The sequence below is a fragment of the Triturus cristatus genome, chromosome 10 (genome assembly GCF_964204655.1).
Source record: "Triturus cristatus chromosome 10, aTriCri1.1, whole genome shotgun sequence".
Classification (NCBI taxonomy): domain Eukaryota; kingdom Metazoa; phylum Chordata; class Amphibia; order Caudata; family Salamandridae; genus Triturus; species Triturus cristatus.
In genome coordinates this window covers 59665546-59679034 of record NC_140593.1, presented here as the reverse complement: position 1 = coordinate 59679034, position 13489 = coordinate 59665546, and the positions used below count along the sequence as shown (strand labels likewise).

Sequence of the window (13489 nt, the reverse complement as noted above, 5' to 3'; positions counted from 1 at the left end):
GTGGGGGAATGAATAAAAGGTAAATCCATGATCGCCTGGGTGTTTCATATGCCAAGTATCTATCAACCCATGCAGTGAACACAGCTCCTTAAAAGCCCTGAAGACCCTAGGTTTTCTCCCTTGATAGATAAATGTCGGTTCTGTCGACCATTGCCCCGGAAGGTTTATATTAAAATCGCCACATATAATTAAGGGCAATGGCCAATGTACCAACTCGTTAGTAATATAATTCAAGGCTTCAGGGTCATCTCCAACATTGCCATATACAGTGCAGATAGTCATCCTATTTTCCCCATTACTATATAGACATTCCGCAATGGCCCACCTACCAAATTTGTCGGAAATTGTCTTTGTAAATTGAAACTCTCCCCCTTTAGCTAAAATTGCAACCCCTTTAGTTCTAGTAGGTTGTGTTGAAGCGATTATCAGTTTATATCCTAGCATTTTTAGGATAAATAGTTGTCCACCTTCGATGTGTGTTTCTTGTAAACATATAATATTTGGTTCCATCGTTTGTAAACCAATAGCAACTTTTTGTCTTTTATTTTGATCGTTTAGGCCGCATATATTCAATGAAATAATTCTTATCTTATTCATTAAAGATATATTTCCATTTTTCTGTGGTTATACCCTCTTTTTTTACTATATAGCTTGATCTCCATTTTTCCCCCTGATTGTGGATCATTACATTCTACTTTTGATTCAGTCTTGGTCCGCAAGCCCCCCCTCCCCAAAGCCCCTCTTCCCTCAAGGTCCCCACCCTCCCCCCCCCCCTTACCACCCAATGAGGCGTCCTGGGTCAGCAAGTACCCAAGTGTGTGCGTCAGCCTGATCAGTGCGTTTCAGCACCCTCTGCGTACCGGCCTGGTAGGACTGGTATTTTCCTTATAGTCAAGTTTCCAGGTTTTGATTGTAGTTTCCTTTATTGAACAAAAAAAAAAAGAATTAAACTTGTTTGTCCTTATATCATTTTGTTGTCTTAGTTATTTCTTTTAAGTAGACCTGTGCTTGGATTTCGCTTGTGAAGCTTCTCGTACCATTATAGATTATTTTCAGCCGTGCCGGATTTTGGAGAAAAACAGTTGCCCCGGTTTGTTCAAAAGGGGTGATTAATTGTCGCAGCCTCCATCTTCGCTCGACGGTCGTGTGAGCATAGTCTGGTCTAGTAAAGAATGAGAAGCCCTTGTATTCTCTTTTTTTTGTAGGTCTTGCCAGATCGTAGATAGCTTCTCATAAAAGAAAATTTCCGAAGTAAACCAGTATAGCCCTTGGATATTGGGGCGGCTTGTGCAGGTGTTGAGGGAGCATCAAAGGAAATCGGTGGGCACGTTGAATTTCTTTTTCTATTTCCCACGTTTGTAGCTCCGGGAAGGCAGTCTTCAACAGATTTATCATGAAGCCCCTTGGATCGTTGTCCTCCTTGCCTTCAGGAATTCCGAGGAAGCGCAAGTTATTTCTTCTAGATCGATTTTCTTGGTCTTCGATCTTTATCATTAGGTCTTTTATAGTTGCCTCTTGATCTTTTCCATGTTTTTGCAACTGAGCAACATCGGACTCAAGGTTTTCAATACGTGCTTCTATTGTCGCCATTCTCTCAGAAATTTCCGTGCAAGTTTTGTCTACTTTTTGAATTGCTCCCTGTAGCTTTTGGATAGCAGAATGGTTCCTCTGGCTATCCATTTTTGTATCTTGATGGAGACTCTTAATAGAGCTTAGCACTGCGGCTAGTGAGGGCTCTGCCAATGAGCTTGCATCAGTTCTATGGCCAGATCGCTGTTGATTTTCATAAAGATGTTTGTTTTCAGATCTCCTCTTTGTTTTAATATTAGGGCTTTTTCGCGCAATTCTAATTCTTGTGCCACGTTGTTCCGAGTTACTCGTCCAGTCGAGGGTTTCTTCATTTATGACTTGGCCCTGTTTTTTGACTTTCGCCCTCCTTTTTTCAAGTCTTTGTCTTTTGTTCAAACCTTGCACAGAGGTAGTTAGTTTATCCGATTCTAGAAAATCTGAGCCATCTGAACTACCGGAGTCCGAAATTTGGTCTTCACTTGTATCCGTTATCTTGCAAGATTCGCTAGAGATGGACAAGCCGGTTTCATACGGGTCTGAATCCGACTCTTCGGAGAGTGCGTCGTTTTCGAGTGGAGTAAGTTTTTCCCTGTCTGATGCAGGTGAGCAGAGTGAGAGGGATAGGGGGATGTCAACCTCATTTTCTTTCAGAGTGTTAGATGTATTCTCACGGTTGCTTGGATTTATTGTGTCTGCTTGATCTATTTGATCCTTTTTAGCTATTCGTGTTCTGACTGTTTTAGCCCCTGAATTTCTCCGGGTTAAGTCATATGACTGATCGATGAACTGGGTGCCAGAGTCCATCGCCCGTATAGACTTTTCATTAATAATGGGCCGTGCTAGAAGAAATCCAGAATCATCGCCGTGAATACTACTCGTAGCAGTGGGTTGTTTCTCCTCACTTTCCTGCGTGGCAGATTGCTTATCCGTTTTCAATAAAGCACTCCCTACTTCTCTGTTCAGTGGGCTAAATATATTGAAGATCCTAGGCTGAGAAAGATCCTGAGCTCCGGTAGTTTTTATCGCAGCTTTTAAATTTTTAATTGTTTGTAGTCTTTTTACTTTTTTTGCCATTAATTCTAGATTCTTGTTGCTATCATTACTGTCGTTGTTTCCCAAGTCTTTTTCTCTCTCTCTCTCTCTCCTTTTCTTTTCTACCCCTGCTCCCGCTCTTGTTTTTTTCACCTCTTCCCTTTCTTTCTCTTGTTCCATCTCCTTGTCTTTCTCTTTGCCTTTATTCTGTTTCTTATCCATGTTTGTTTTTATTCTTGTCTTTTTTTACTGTTCTTTCTTTACCCTCAAGTTTTCCTTCTTCGTTCTCTTTGGGTCTGGAGCTTCTTGTTTCGGGTCGTCTCTGCACTTCGAAGTTTCTCGTTGAGTCCTGTGCGTTCATTGTATTTTGTATGTTTTCCGGCTTTTCTGTGGTCTCAGAAGCTTCTGAACATCTAAGATTCTGTTCTCCATGTTCATCATCTACAATTAGTCTTCCCCCACCACTTGCAGCTTCATTTCCGCTTTCAGTTCCATTATGTAGGGGTTGTTGTTGTAGTGATATAGCTTCTGTGGTCAGTCCACCTTCTAATCCACTTACAATTTCCTCGCCTCGAGCCGCCATATCTGTAAAAAATGATACTGCAATGAGTGCGATGAGTGCCTGTATTGCCTGTAATTCTTGAAGAAAAACTGTATTCGGGTGTGTCTGAAATTCTTGGAGTTGTTGGGGTGTTTGGATTCGGAGTTGCTGCGTCAGTTGCTGCGTCAGTTGCTGTTGCTGTAACTGATTATGTATAGCCCTTTGTATAGCCTATATAGCCTGTATAGCCTGTTCTAAAGGGATTACAATAGTATTTAGATTCCAACAGTTACTTGAGGAGTATGCTGGGTATGAACAGGTGGTAAAGATCTGCACTTGTATCATAATATCACTGTTCGTGTGTTAATACTATGCTAATACTGCTTGTTTTGTAGTTTGTTTGAATATGTCTACGCTCAGCACTATTCAGCCCTATTTTTCAACACTGTTCCCAACGCTCCAACACTCCACCCTCCTCGACCCTACTATTTCTAATATTTCTACTATTTCTCACTCAGGGACTCACAGGGACTCACAGGACTTAGGTCCATTACTTGCCCTTGCCCTTTCACTAGTTCTTCCCTGTTTTTCCCTATTTCTCTTGTTCTCTTGTTCTCTTTGTCTAGTCTGTCTCACCTCCTTTGTCACCTCTCTCGATTTCAACCCCAGCTGTAGCTGTAGCTGTAGCTATAGCCGTTTCGGCTCCAGGCTCCTATCAGCACGTACACGCTATCTGTTACCCTAGTAACAGCGTAACGTGAGTCAGCAGCGTGTACTAAGAGAGCCCGTTCCCACGTTAGCAGATGACGCGATGACACGAAGGAAGGCTTTGGCCAAGCAAGAGTTGCGGAGTTAATGCTGAGTTAATGTTGAGTCGTAGGGGGGAATTCTGACGAGGTAACGCTATGGAGCAGTAAAACAGAACAGAAAAGGAATGCGAAATGCTAGGCTAGAGCTTGAGTTTGAACTTCATCTTGAGCTTGATCGAAACGTAAGTATGTTTTCTTAGTCTTTTTCAGATTTTCTCTCGGTCTTTTCGGTTTTCCGTTTATACGGTTGTGCGGGTATGTGAGCATGTGTGCGTTTATATACTCATTAGCAATTCTCCATGCACCGTGTAGCTCTTAAAAGAAAAAAAAACAAGTCTCACAGCAGTCTCCTATAGTCTCCTATAGTCAATACAGAATCGGTGCAAGATCGGAACCGCCCTGCAGTAAATTCAGTACCAGTACCAGTATCAATGTCCCATCTCGTCAATACAACTTACGCTTCCGAAGGGTCAGCGCCAGATCCGGGGGTCTTCCCTATTAGAATCCTCGCCCCTCAAGACGCTAGCCTCGATAGCAGACCGTCGGGTATCCCAGCTCCGCTCACTGCTTCCAGGACTGCGGCACCGCGACTTTTTCCACAGTTTCTCTCACGGCTCACAGCTCACAGCTCACAGCTCCACAGCCGGATTGGGTTAGGGTAGATGCTTCCACTAGTTAATCTTGGCCAGCTAGAGCCCCCGTCCCAATCTCTGGCTATCTACAAGTTCCACCGCGTCTTGCCCATGAATTCCTCAGTGCTTCAGTGCATCGTGACATCATGGCAGCATACCGCATCGGACCGGAGCATCAAAGCATCAGTGTATCGGAAACTGTTTACTCGGGGCAGGATCCCAACTGTTGTACTCTCTCGGACTGGAGTTGGGCTGTAAAAGTCCAAAATGCTCATTGCCACAGGCCACAGCCACCCCAGAGAATATTGAATCGTAGGTCGTAGAGCGTAGGTCAAAGATCACGAATCACAGCGCTCTGTTTCTTCATCTTTCATCTCTCATCTCACCAACTCCAGGCCTGGGCTAGGAATCTGCTCACCAGGCAGATTTCGCAGAGAGGTGCCTGTCCGACCACTCACGCCGTCGCCATCTTGCCTCTGGTCTTTCTGCAGGATTTACACTACAGCAGTCAGGCTGCATGTCAGAAGTCGCGCTTTCTGTACCCTTTTTGTCTACAACTCACAGTAAAACTGCAAATCCCAGAATGCCTTGCTAGAGAGAGTACATTGTATGCCTTCCCATGCAACATTGCGATAGGTCAGCTGCCTGCCATCAGCATATAGGCTGCCTGTTCCTGTTCACGGGTGCTTGGCCTTGCTTCCTGCAGGAGGACCACGCCCCCTTTTCCTGTTGGACGCTTCCCGTAATGGCTACACACCATTCTCCTATGTGACCTGATTTCACGGAAACTTCCAAGGGAATTCGAAGACTACAACGTGTGCTTGAGCGCCTGGTGTAACCGGAGCTCCTCTGGACCTGTATCTGGCCTCACGGGCTGGAAACGCGATCCTACATTGTTTTTTGCCGTCAGCGCGAAGAAGCGCTTTTGAATCACGTCTTGTTACATTGTATCCTGCCTTGTTTCGTCGGCGCTGGAAATGAGCTCAGCGACCTGCCTCTGACTGCCGGACCCGGTAAGCGCTTTAGAAAACTTTATTGAACGCGAACTTTGTGAGGCGTTAATCCAGTGTAAAGTGACTCGTGCTGCTGCAAACACGTTATTTATCAATTACTTTGCCCCTGTATCTTCACATCGCATTTATCCCCGGAGTTGTGGACACGAAGCTCCGTCATGACAGACAGATTTGTTTCTTTTTGTTTATTCTAAGACTATCAGTGCACAGCATAGCATCGACCAGGAGAAATAAGTAAAGACTATATATCTTGTTGAGGAACATTGTTCTCAGTGCATTGTAGACGCTACACTTCTTCCTTCGTTGAGTGGGAGAGATACTTCCATAGGAACTCATTTTGTTTTTTGCCTACCCTCCTCGCACTGGATTCAGAGAGGTGCAGATTCCTTACTTTTGATTTATCTCTCAGTTCTTTTCATTTGAAGAGGCCTTCAGTCTGCTGGCTACAAGTCTTGGTTGTGTAAGTATGAGAAGGCATAGAATGTAAGCACACAGTGGGGTTATTAACAAAGGGACAGGACTTCTGAATTCTTGTTTGTTTTCTGTCTCCCTGTAGGAACCCTGACGCCCTGTGCCTGACATCTGGGTAGAAGACCTGGTGGTCCTTTAAGGTCTCTTCGCTTTCTAAGGGGCTACGTCTTCCTGTAGTGTGTTATATACCTATAGAGGAGTGGACCCTGTGAGAGCGAAAAGATAATATATTCGCTTCCGTGGATATTGGACTCTCTGTTGTTGGTACCAGGACCGGACACTGCACACGGTAGGCCTAAAGTCAAGTTTGCCCCGATAATGTAGTGGATGGCACATTTGGTGCTAGAGTCCACTATTGGTATTTAGCTTCCAGGCCCTGGGTGCACTTTCTACACAGTATACTGAGGACGTATAGGCAAGTTTATTCTGTCAATTAGGAATAAGACAATCCAACCATGCTTGAAAGAGGAGCACGTGAACTTTACGACTGCAGGGTTAAGTGCACAGAGTCCTAAAGCCAAGAAAAACAGAGGGTCCAGCTAAAGGCAAACTAAATAAATTGTGGGTGACCACACAGAAAAGGTGGTATTCCTACAAGGTGTGACTGGACATGTTTTGGATGCATACTGTCATAATGGTGGAATAGCATACTGGCTACACCAAAAGTGTTCCTTAGTCAAGTATGTTCTTGCTCAGCTCTTTCTCCCTCCAAATTCTAGACCATGCTTTACAGGCATGTACTGGGAGATAGGTGTGAAGGTGGAACAGAGCAAAACCCACGCCACCCTCAATCTTGGAAGGTAACAGGAGGGTAAGGAAGTGGGTACAGTGGTCCCATGCAAGTTTACTGCCTCAGCCCTTGCAGTTTGGTAGTATTCGGCTCCATACTTGGAAATGTAATATTAACAAATAAAAGCAGACAGATAATGTTGTGGAGTTTTCGTTGTTTATTAAAAGTAAATATATAATTTTACAAGTATTATTAATGTCCAAAATACTATTTTTATTCACCTGGCCTGTAAATACAGTTCTGTGCACAGCCCTTTGGAGACCACATACAAAAAAAAGTCCATTCAAATTGCATACAACAAAGACAAGTTTACCATGCACATACAAAAACAATCAATACAGTACAAGAACAAAAATACAATTCCCAAACAAGACCAAAAATGGCATCCAATTCCAAACAAAAACTCATTAAATCCCATACAAGAACAAAAAGAATGCATTCCCCATTAATGAAAAAAACCCACAAAAATACTAATTAAACCCCATACAAAAACAAATAACTATTTAAACAAGTAACATTTACTCAGTGCTAAGGATTTCCCTTAAAGTATTTTCTTTAATAAATACAGAAAAGAAAAATATTAGAAGCAACATAATTGATTAAAATGACATTTTGACACATTTCAAAATAAGTGCATATATTTCGTGGTCAGCTGTAAATAATGACTAGTTTCCCTTGAATAATACATGTGCAGAAGGAATAACTTTCAGGCTGTGGGATTAAAAAAAAATATTTTTTAGCAGACTGACTAGCGTTTCTTTGGAAGGTGAGCAAAGCGGGTGAGCGACAAATTTGTAAAAAGTCAGGATTCAAGGTAGTTTTTCAAAAGTTAGTTTTTCTTGCTACTTTGAAATCAGAACATGGTGAATGCTAAATTTGGTAAAGAATGAAAGCCGCAAAGGGGTTTGGGAAACGCAAACCATGGCAGAAGAGAACCATCCATTCTGCAGCAATACCCACAGTAGCGAAGTATTTGGATTAGGAGTTTGCAAATCGAAAACCAAACACTATGGACTGGCATGTTTGATGATATATCAAAGTAACATCACAAACGTGAGACTGGCATGCAAGGGACTTGTAAATCAAGCTCTGTGAGGGGGAGACAGTCAGTACAGTATCCAATGAAAACTGTATTCAACTTGGTAGAAAAAGCTTTGTTGAAATGATCAATGTATCTCCCAGGAAAAATATGCATAATTCTCTAAAGGAAATACATTTGCTACTAAAATGCATGTGAAAGAGTGCTAATTTGGCCAAAAAAGAAATAACCACACTAGAAAGTTGAGTTAAAAGGGAAAATAATTGGTATTTGACACCCTAAATACAGGTGCTTCAATATAATAAAAGCTTGGAAAGAAAAGGGACAGTCCACACTCTCCGTGGTGTCTCTTTAAGGCAGAAGCTGCAGGAGCCATGCAAGAATAAAAGAAGGGGTTGTAACATCCAAGAATATAGCCACATACTGGCTATCTTGCATTATCCATCTCTCACGAAGAATGCCCGCCCAGGCTGGTTTTTCACCAACATATCTAAAGTCTATGTGCTGTCTTAGTGCAGAGCTTCAGCTGAAGATTGCTGCCTAGGTCTGAAAGTATTGGTAATTTCTGGCACACAACACCTTAATCAATGCATTAATAGTTCAAGAGCAAAATATCAAGTAAGCGTGGAATTATTCTTTGAGATAAAATGGTCACATTACTAAAGTTTTACTATCTTTTTTTGAATATCCCAAAACTTAGTGATGTGGCTGAAGATTCTTCCGCTGCCACAGGCTCACAAGGGCTTTTACTGGTCCCGAGTAGGCGAAAAAAAATACCAACCATGTATTAAATGGTAGTTTTGCTAGATTATTTACCTCACTCCTTAAAATGGGTCTGCCTGCACATCAGACAGGCCTCCAGGCTGAGATTCCACCAGCACACAAAAGAGAGCCAGCAATCAAGAAATGCAGCAATGCATTGGAGCTGTTTGAAAGCAACTAGGCATCCATGATTTTTGAAAAACTCACCTGGCCGGGGTACAAATTCAACGTCAGACTCAACGTAGCATGTTCTAAAAAAATCTAAACATCTTAGGGGCAACTGGCAGAAGGGATTGTGTTTTATTGGCAGAATCTATTCGATAGAATTAGGTGAAATTCCACACTGAGCAGAATACCAGCAGATGACACAACTGGGCGCTTCTGTGAATTTCTGAAAATTTGAAAGAATTCTTAGCTGTCTAAAAAAGCAGTGCACATTGCCAAACTTCAGGAAATGGTTTTGGTCTCTCATTTCAGGCACAAACTCACAAAAATAACATCAGAATTGGGTAACAGAAAATCCAGTTATCTAGATTTTTTAGAGTGCAAAAAGGCTGAAATTGATGCACTCCAGCGCTCCCAGCTGAGCAGCAGAAATAGCTGCTCAGGGCTTCAGATTAGCACCTCGCTAGCATGAAACAGGGAACAATATACCCACAAATTAAAAGCAACTTTATAGCGGAGTCCTCTTTTTACACCGATGGCCCTTTTCTACCCACAAAGACAGAAGTGATTTAGAAGTTAAAACGATGCTGGTCACAGAGCTGGGGGCAGCCACGCTCTGTCATGAACACTGTATAGCGCATATCCATAACATTCAAGGCAAAATTTCTGGGTCAGATAATGGATTTTGCGGTCTGAGAAGAGACTTCTGGGTTTCCTGGAAGAAATGTGCCACAGGCGGTTTAAACTGCATACACCAACCCCCAAACCACAGAGACAAATTTAAATGGAATTCTTCTGAAAATAGGTATTTTCACTTTGATTCTTGCTTCTAGTCATGATCAGAGTATTTTCAATAGCCAGTATCTCTTCAGAGGGCAATAAAACTAAGTGGCACTCTAGTTTAAAAAATATTGTGATTTGTGGGGGACTGGAATCAATACTCCTTTTAGTACAAAGTGATATTATCTCTTGTGGACGTGCAAAATACTGCCTCAAGGGTTGGATAATTCCTTAAAGTTTTATATTTAAATTCCTAGGCTGCAGTGAACAGTTGATCACTAATATCGGATTAAACCAGCCCGGGTAGGCAGAAGTTGAACTAAACATAAAGAGGTATTTCCCTATGATTTGGTATCACATATGAGAAACCATAGCACCTAGGTGTTCATGGTCAGACGCAAACAGGCACTGGAAGTTGTGTTCGAATGTAGATAATCTGTACCATGGTAAATTGAAGCAGAGAACCCCAAGCATAGTTGACTTTGGAGAGTACGTGAACCAGAGTTTGGGTTGCAGTTCCTTGAGGGTCACACCACCTCATCTGATTCCAAATTGTACTCTTCGTAGAGCGCGTCAAGCAGGTCCAGCTGCTTTCCCATGGCTGGCAAGTAAATGTCCAGGTCTCTCTGCATAGCCCACTCAAAGGCTTCCTTCCAGTCATCATCATCGCCCATTGCCAGTGCAGCCGCAAAGTTGTCATAAGTTGGAGCTGCCTTCAGCGCCAGCTAGACAGGAGGGAGATGAAACAATGCGAGTTAATGGATGTTTGAACTAAGGGACAGCCTTCATGGGTGGAGGAAAGATGTTTGAAATAAGGGACAGCCTTCATGGGTGGAGGAAAGATGTTTGAAATAAGGGAGAGCCTTCATGAGACGAGGAAAAATGTTTGAAATAAGGGGGAGGCCTCGTGAGTGGAGGAAAGATGTTTGAAATAAGGGAGAGCCTTCATGAGTGGAGGAAAGATGTTTGAAATAAGGGACAGCCTTCATGGGTGGAGGAAAGATGTTTGAAATAAGCGACAGCCTTCATGAGACGAGGAAAAATGTTAGAAATAAGGGAGAGCCTTCATGGGTGGAGGAAAGATGTTTGAAATAGGAGACCATTCATGGGTGGAGGAAAGAGGTTTGAAATAAGGGACAGCCGTCATGGGTGGAGGAAAGAGGTTTGAAATAAGGGAGAGGCTTCATGAGTGGAGGAAAGCTGTCTGAAATAAGGGAGAGGCTTCATGGGTGGAGGAAAGATGTTTGAAATAAGGGATAGCCTTCGTGAGTGGAGGAAAGATGTCTGAAATAAAGGACAGCCTTCATGGGTGGAAGAAAGATGTCTGAAATAAACGACAGCCTTCATGGGTGGAGGAAAGGTGTTTGAAATAAGGGAGAGCCTTTCACGAGTGGAGGAAAGAGAATATGTTTTGAGCATTAAGAAGACCATACTATCTTTGCGTATTTTGTGGTCTTTTGAGGTTTTCTGTTGTGCCCAATATGAACACCTGGTGAACCTTAACTTTAACCTAACTTTAGTTTTTGAGAACATTTCATTTGTTTTTATACTTTTCTGGCACTTACTGCTGTGTTGGTGAGAAAAGTTGCGATTATAATTATTTTCCTCATACGATATTCACAAACATGTAGTAAAAAGGTCACATAATTCCATTCTTTCCCTAAGAGTTGTTTGCAAATAATATCTTGTGTGGCTCATATTTTAGAAGTAGAAAAACACTATTGTGATGCATGATCCACCTTCGCGAATCTCTTTGAACACTTTGGAACACACTGTACATTGTGATCTGTACATGTATGCAGTGGTTGGATTAGTTAGGCTGCCCACACTGCGTGCTTTAGCCACGCAGAGTTTGTTGATGCATAATGTTTGCTGCTAGAGAATATGAATTAAGTGGTGCAATGCAGCATATTTTGTAGGAGAATTACTCAACTTATCTGTCATGTTAACACACGTTAATACTGTTAGGTTTCACCTCAGTAGTGTAAAGTTAACACTTAAATATAGGAGCCGCAATGAAAGCTGATCAGTTAACCTTTGCAAGGAAATGCCACTGTGCAGTAACATACATGTGGCAGTATAAGCTAGAAACGTTGTTTGTTAAAATCTGCAAATTAAGCTGGGGATAAAGAACTATGTGGCAAGGGCATTAAACTCAATGTTGTGGTCACAGAATCACATAATTCATGAGGCCATGGCTACATAAGATGTCCATAAACATCACATAATATATGTTTTCGGGGCTTCAAAAAAATTCTGGCCTAAATTTCTATACGGCATGTGTCAACTTGGCTTTACAATCTTTGGTTATGTATTATAAGTGCTGTTTGAGAACATGATTCTGTTTGTTTTATGGTTTCAGCATACCTGGAGTGTCCGTCATATTTTTCACATTGGAACAGCGCTAACCGTGACTCATGATGGTTGAGGTGGGTGTTATAGTTGAGCCTTCCAGGATGGTGACTTTGGAAATAAGCTACCTTGTGGCAGTCGCAAATGGGGCTTTTTAAAAAAAATCAAACATAAGTTGAGGCCTATATGTCTAGGAGGGTAGTAATACAGATGGACCCACAAGTGAATGAGTATAAAACTCTTGAGTTAGTGCATGGTTTTATTTCGAATATTTACAAATATTTACAGTAAGTGTATAAATGAACAAGCATGCAGATTGAATATTCGCAATGTCCTGCAAAAACTCAAATGCTCACAAAGCTTCACGTGGTGTTGCCCAACACGTAGTGACATACAGGGCACTGATAGGAACTCATACAGGACACTTGGTTTTTACTTAATAACTCAAAAGCAAAAATGTACCAAATGAATAAAAGGAAAGGCAGCGAATGGAGCCATGCAAAACATACTTGCAAAAATGGGTGCACTTAAGTTCAGCACTTATTTTTAGTTCTACCTGCAGAAACTCATCTATGCCAAGTTCCTAAAATAAAAGTGTTTGAAAATTATTATAATTGAGGTATTAAATGCTTATGAAGTGACTAGGACAATGACACCAAAGGTAACTGTCAGTAAGGATAGGTTGCAGAGGAAACATAGCTTTAAAAAGCTACTTAGACAATTTGAAGTTTTTACCAAGATGTAAAAATAGATTTGTTGCCTTACAGACTATTAAGCAGTGCTTACCGCAAAAACTCCTCGCACAACCCATCCGTGGTACTGCCGCAGTGTTTTACCATAGGCAATGCCTTAAAACGAGAGAAAGAGCAGGCGGTTACCAACTTAGAATTTTTAGACAGTGCTATTGGGCGACATTGTCCTTTCATAAATCCTGACAAAGTCTTCAAAGAGCTTGAAATGATGTGTGAAAGTGTTTCCGGAAGTTTATAATAAACTAACAAGTTGCTTACCTTCAGTAACGCTCTTTCTGATAGAGACTCTATTAAACCACAGATTCCTCATCTTCCGAGTACTTCCCCAAACGTCAGACTGGATCCAGAAACTTCTCAGTAGTATCGCCACGCTCCGTCAAGTGGCGTCATGCTGCTCCGCACTGAGGCTGTGCCCTTCTGGAAAGAACGTGGGGCAAATATAGGTGCTGCTCCTGTGTGCTAACATCAGCGGCTGTCGAGGTTTTCCACATCCCCAGGCACAGAGCCCCAACAGCAAACTAGGCCAACCAGTGTGGAGATTCCGAGACTTCAGATCTTTTTAATGGACAAAGACCAATTCACAAAACAAAGAGAAAGGGGCGGTCGATGAGGCATTTGCAGTTGGGTAGAGTCTCTATTAGAAAGAGCTTTACAGAAGGTAGGTAACTTGAACTTCTGATTAAGACTAATTTCAGATTCCTCACCTTTTCAATAGAAATCAAAGCATTACCTATTTAGAGGTGGGTCTGTGAATTGGCTCAAGCCAAAATTGGCCAAAATAC

At 42.1% G+C, this 13489-nt stretch overlaps 1 protein-coding gene across 2 annotated transcripts in view; it reads right to left on the bottom strand.

Moving 5' to 3' along the window:
- Positions 1–6999: 6999 nt before the first annotated feature.
- Positions 7000–13489, bottom strand: part of PLEKHA8 (pleckstrin homology domain containing A8) — a 141015-nt gene continuing 134525 nt past the window's right edge. Inside the window, exons 13-14 of one of the 2 annotated variants that reach the window (XM_085630416.1) lie at positions 12742–12803; positions 7000–10328 (exon numbers count right to left, since the gene is read on the bottom strand). In XM_085630416.1, coding sequence (XP_085486542.1) covers positions 10131–10328; positions 12742–12803 — 260 coding nt within the window. In that variant the 3' untranslated portion in view covers positions 7000–10130. The remainder of the gene's footprint in view (positions 10329–12741; positions 12804–13489) is intronic. The other variant, XM_085630417.1, reaches the window with a different exon arrangement.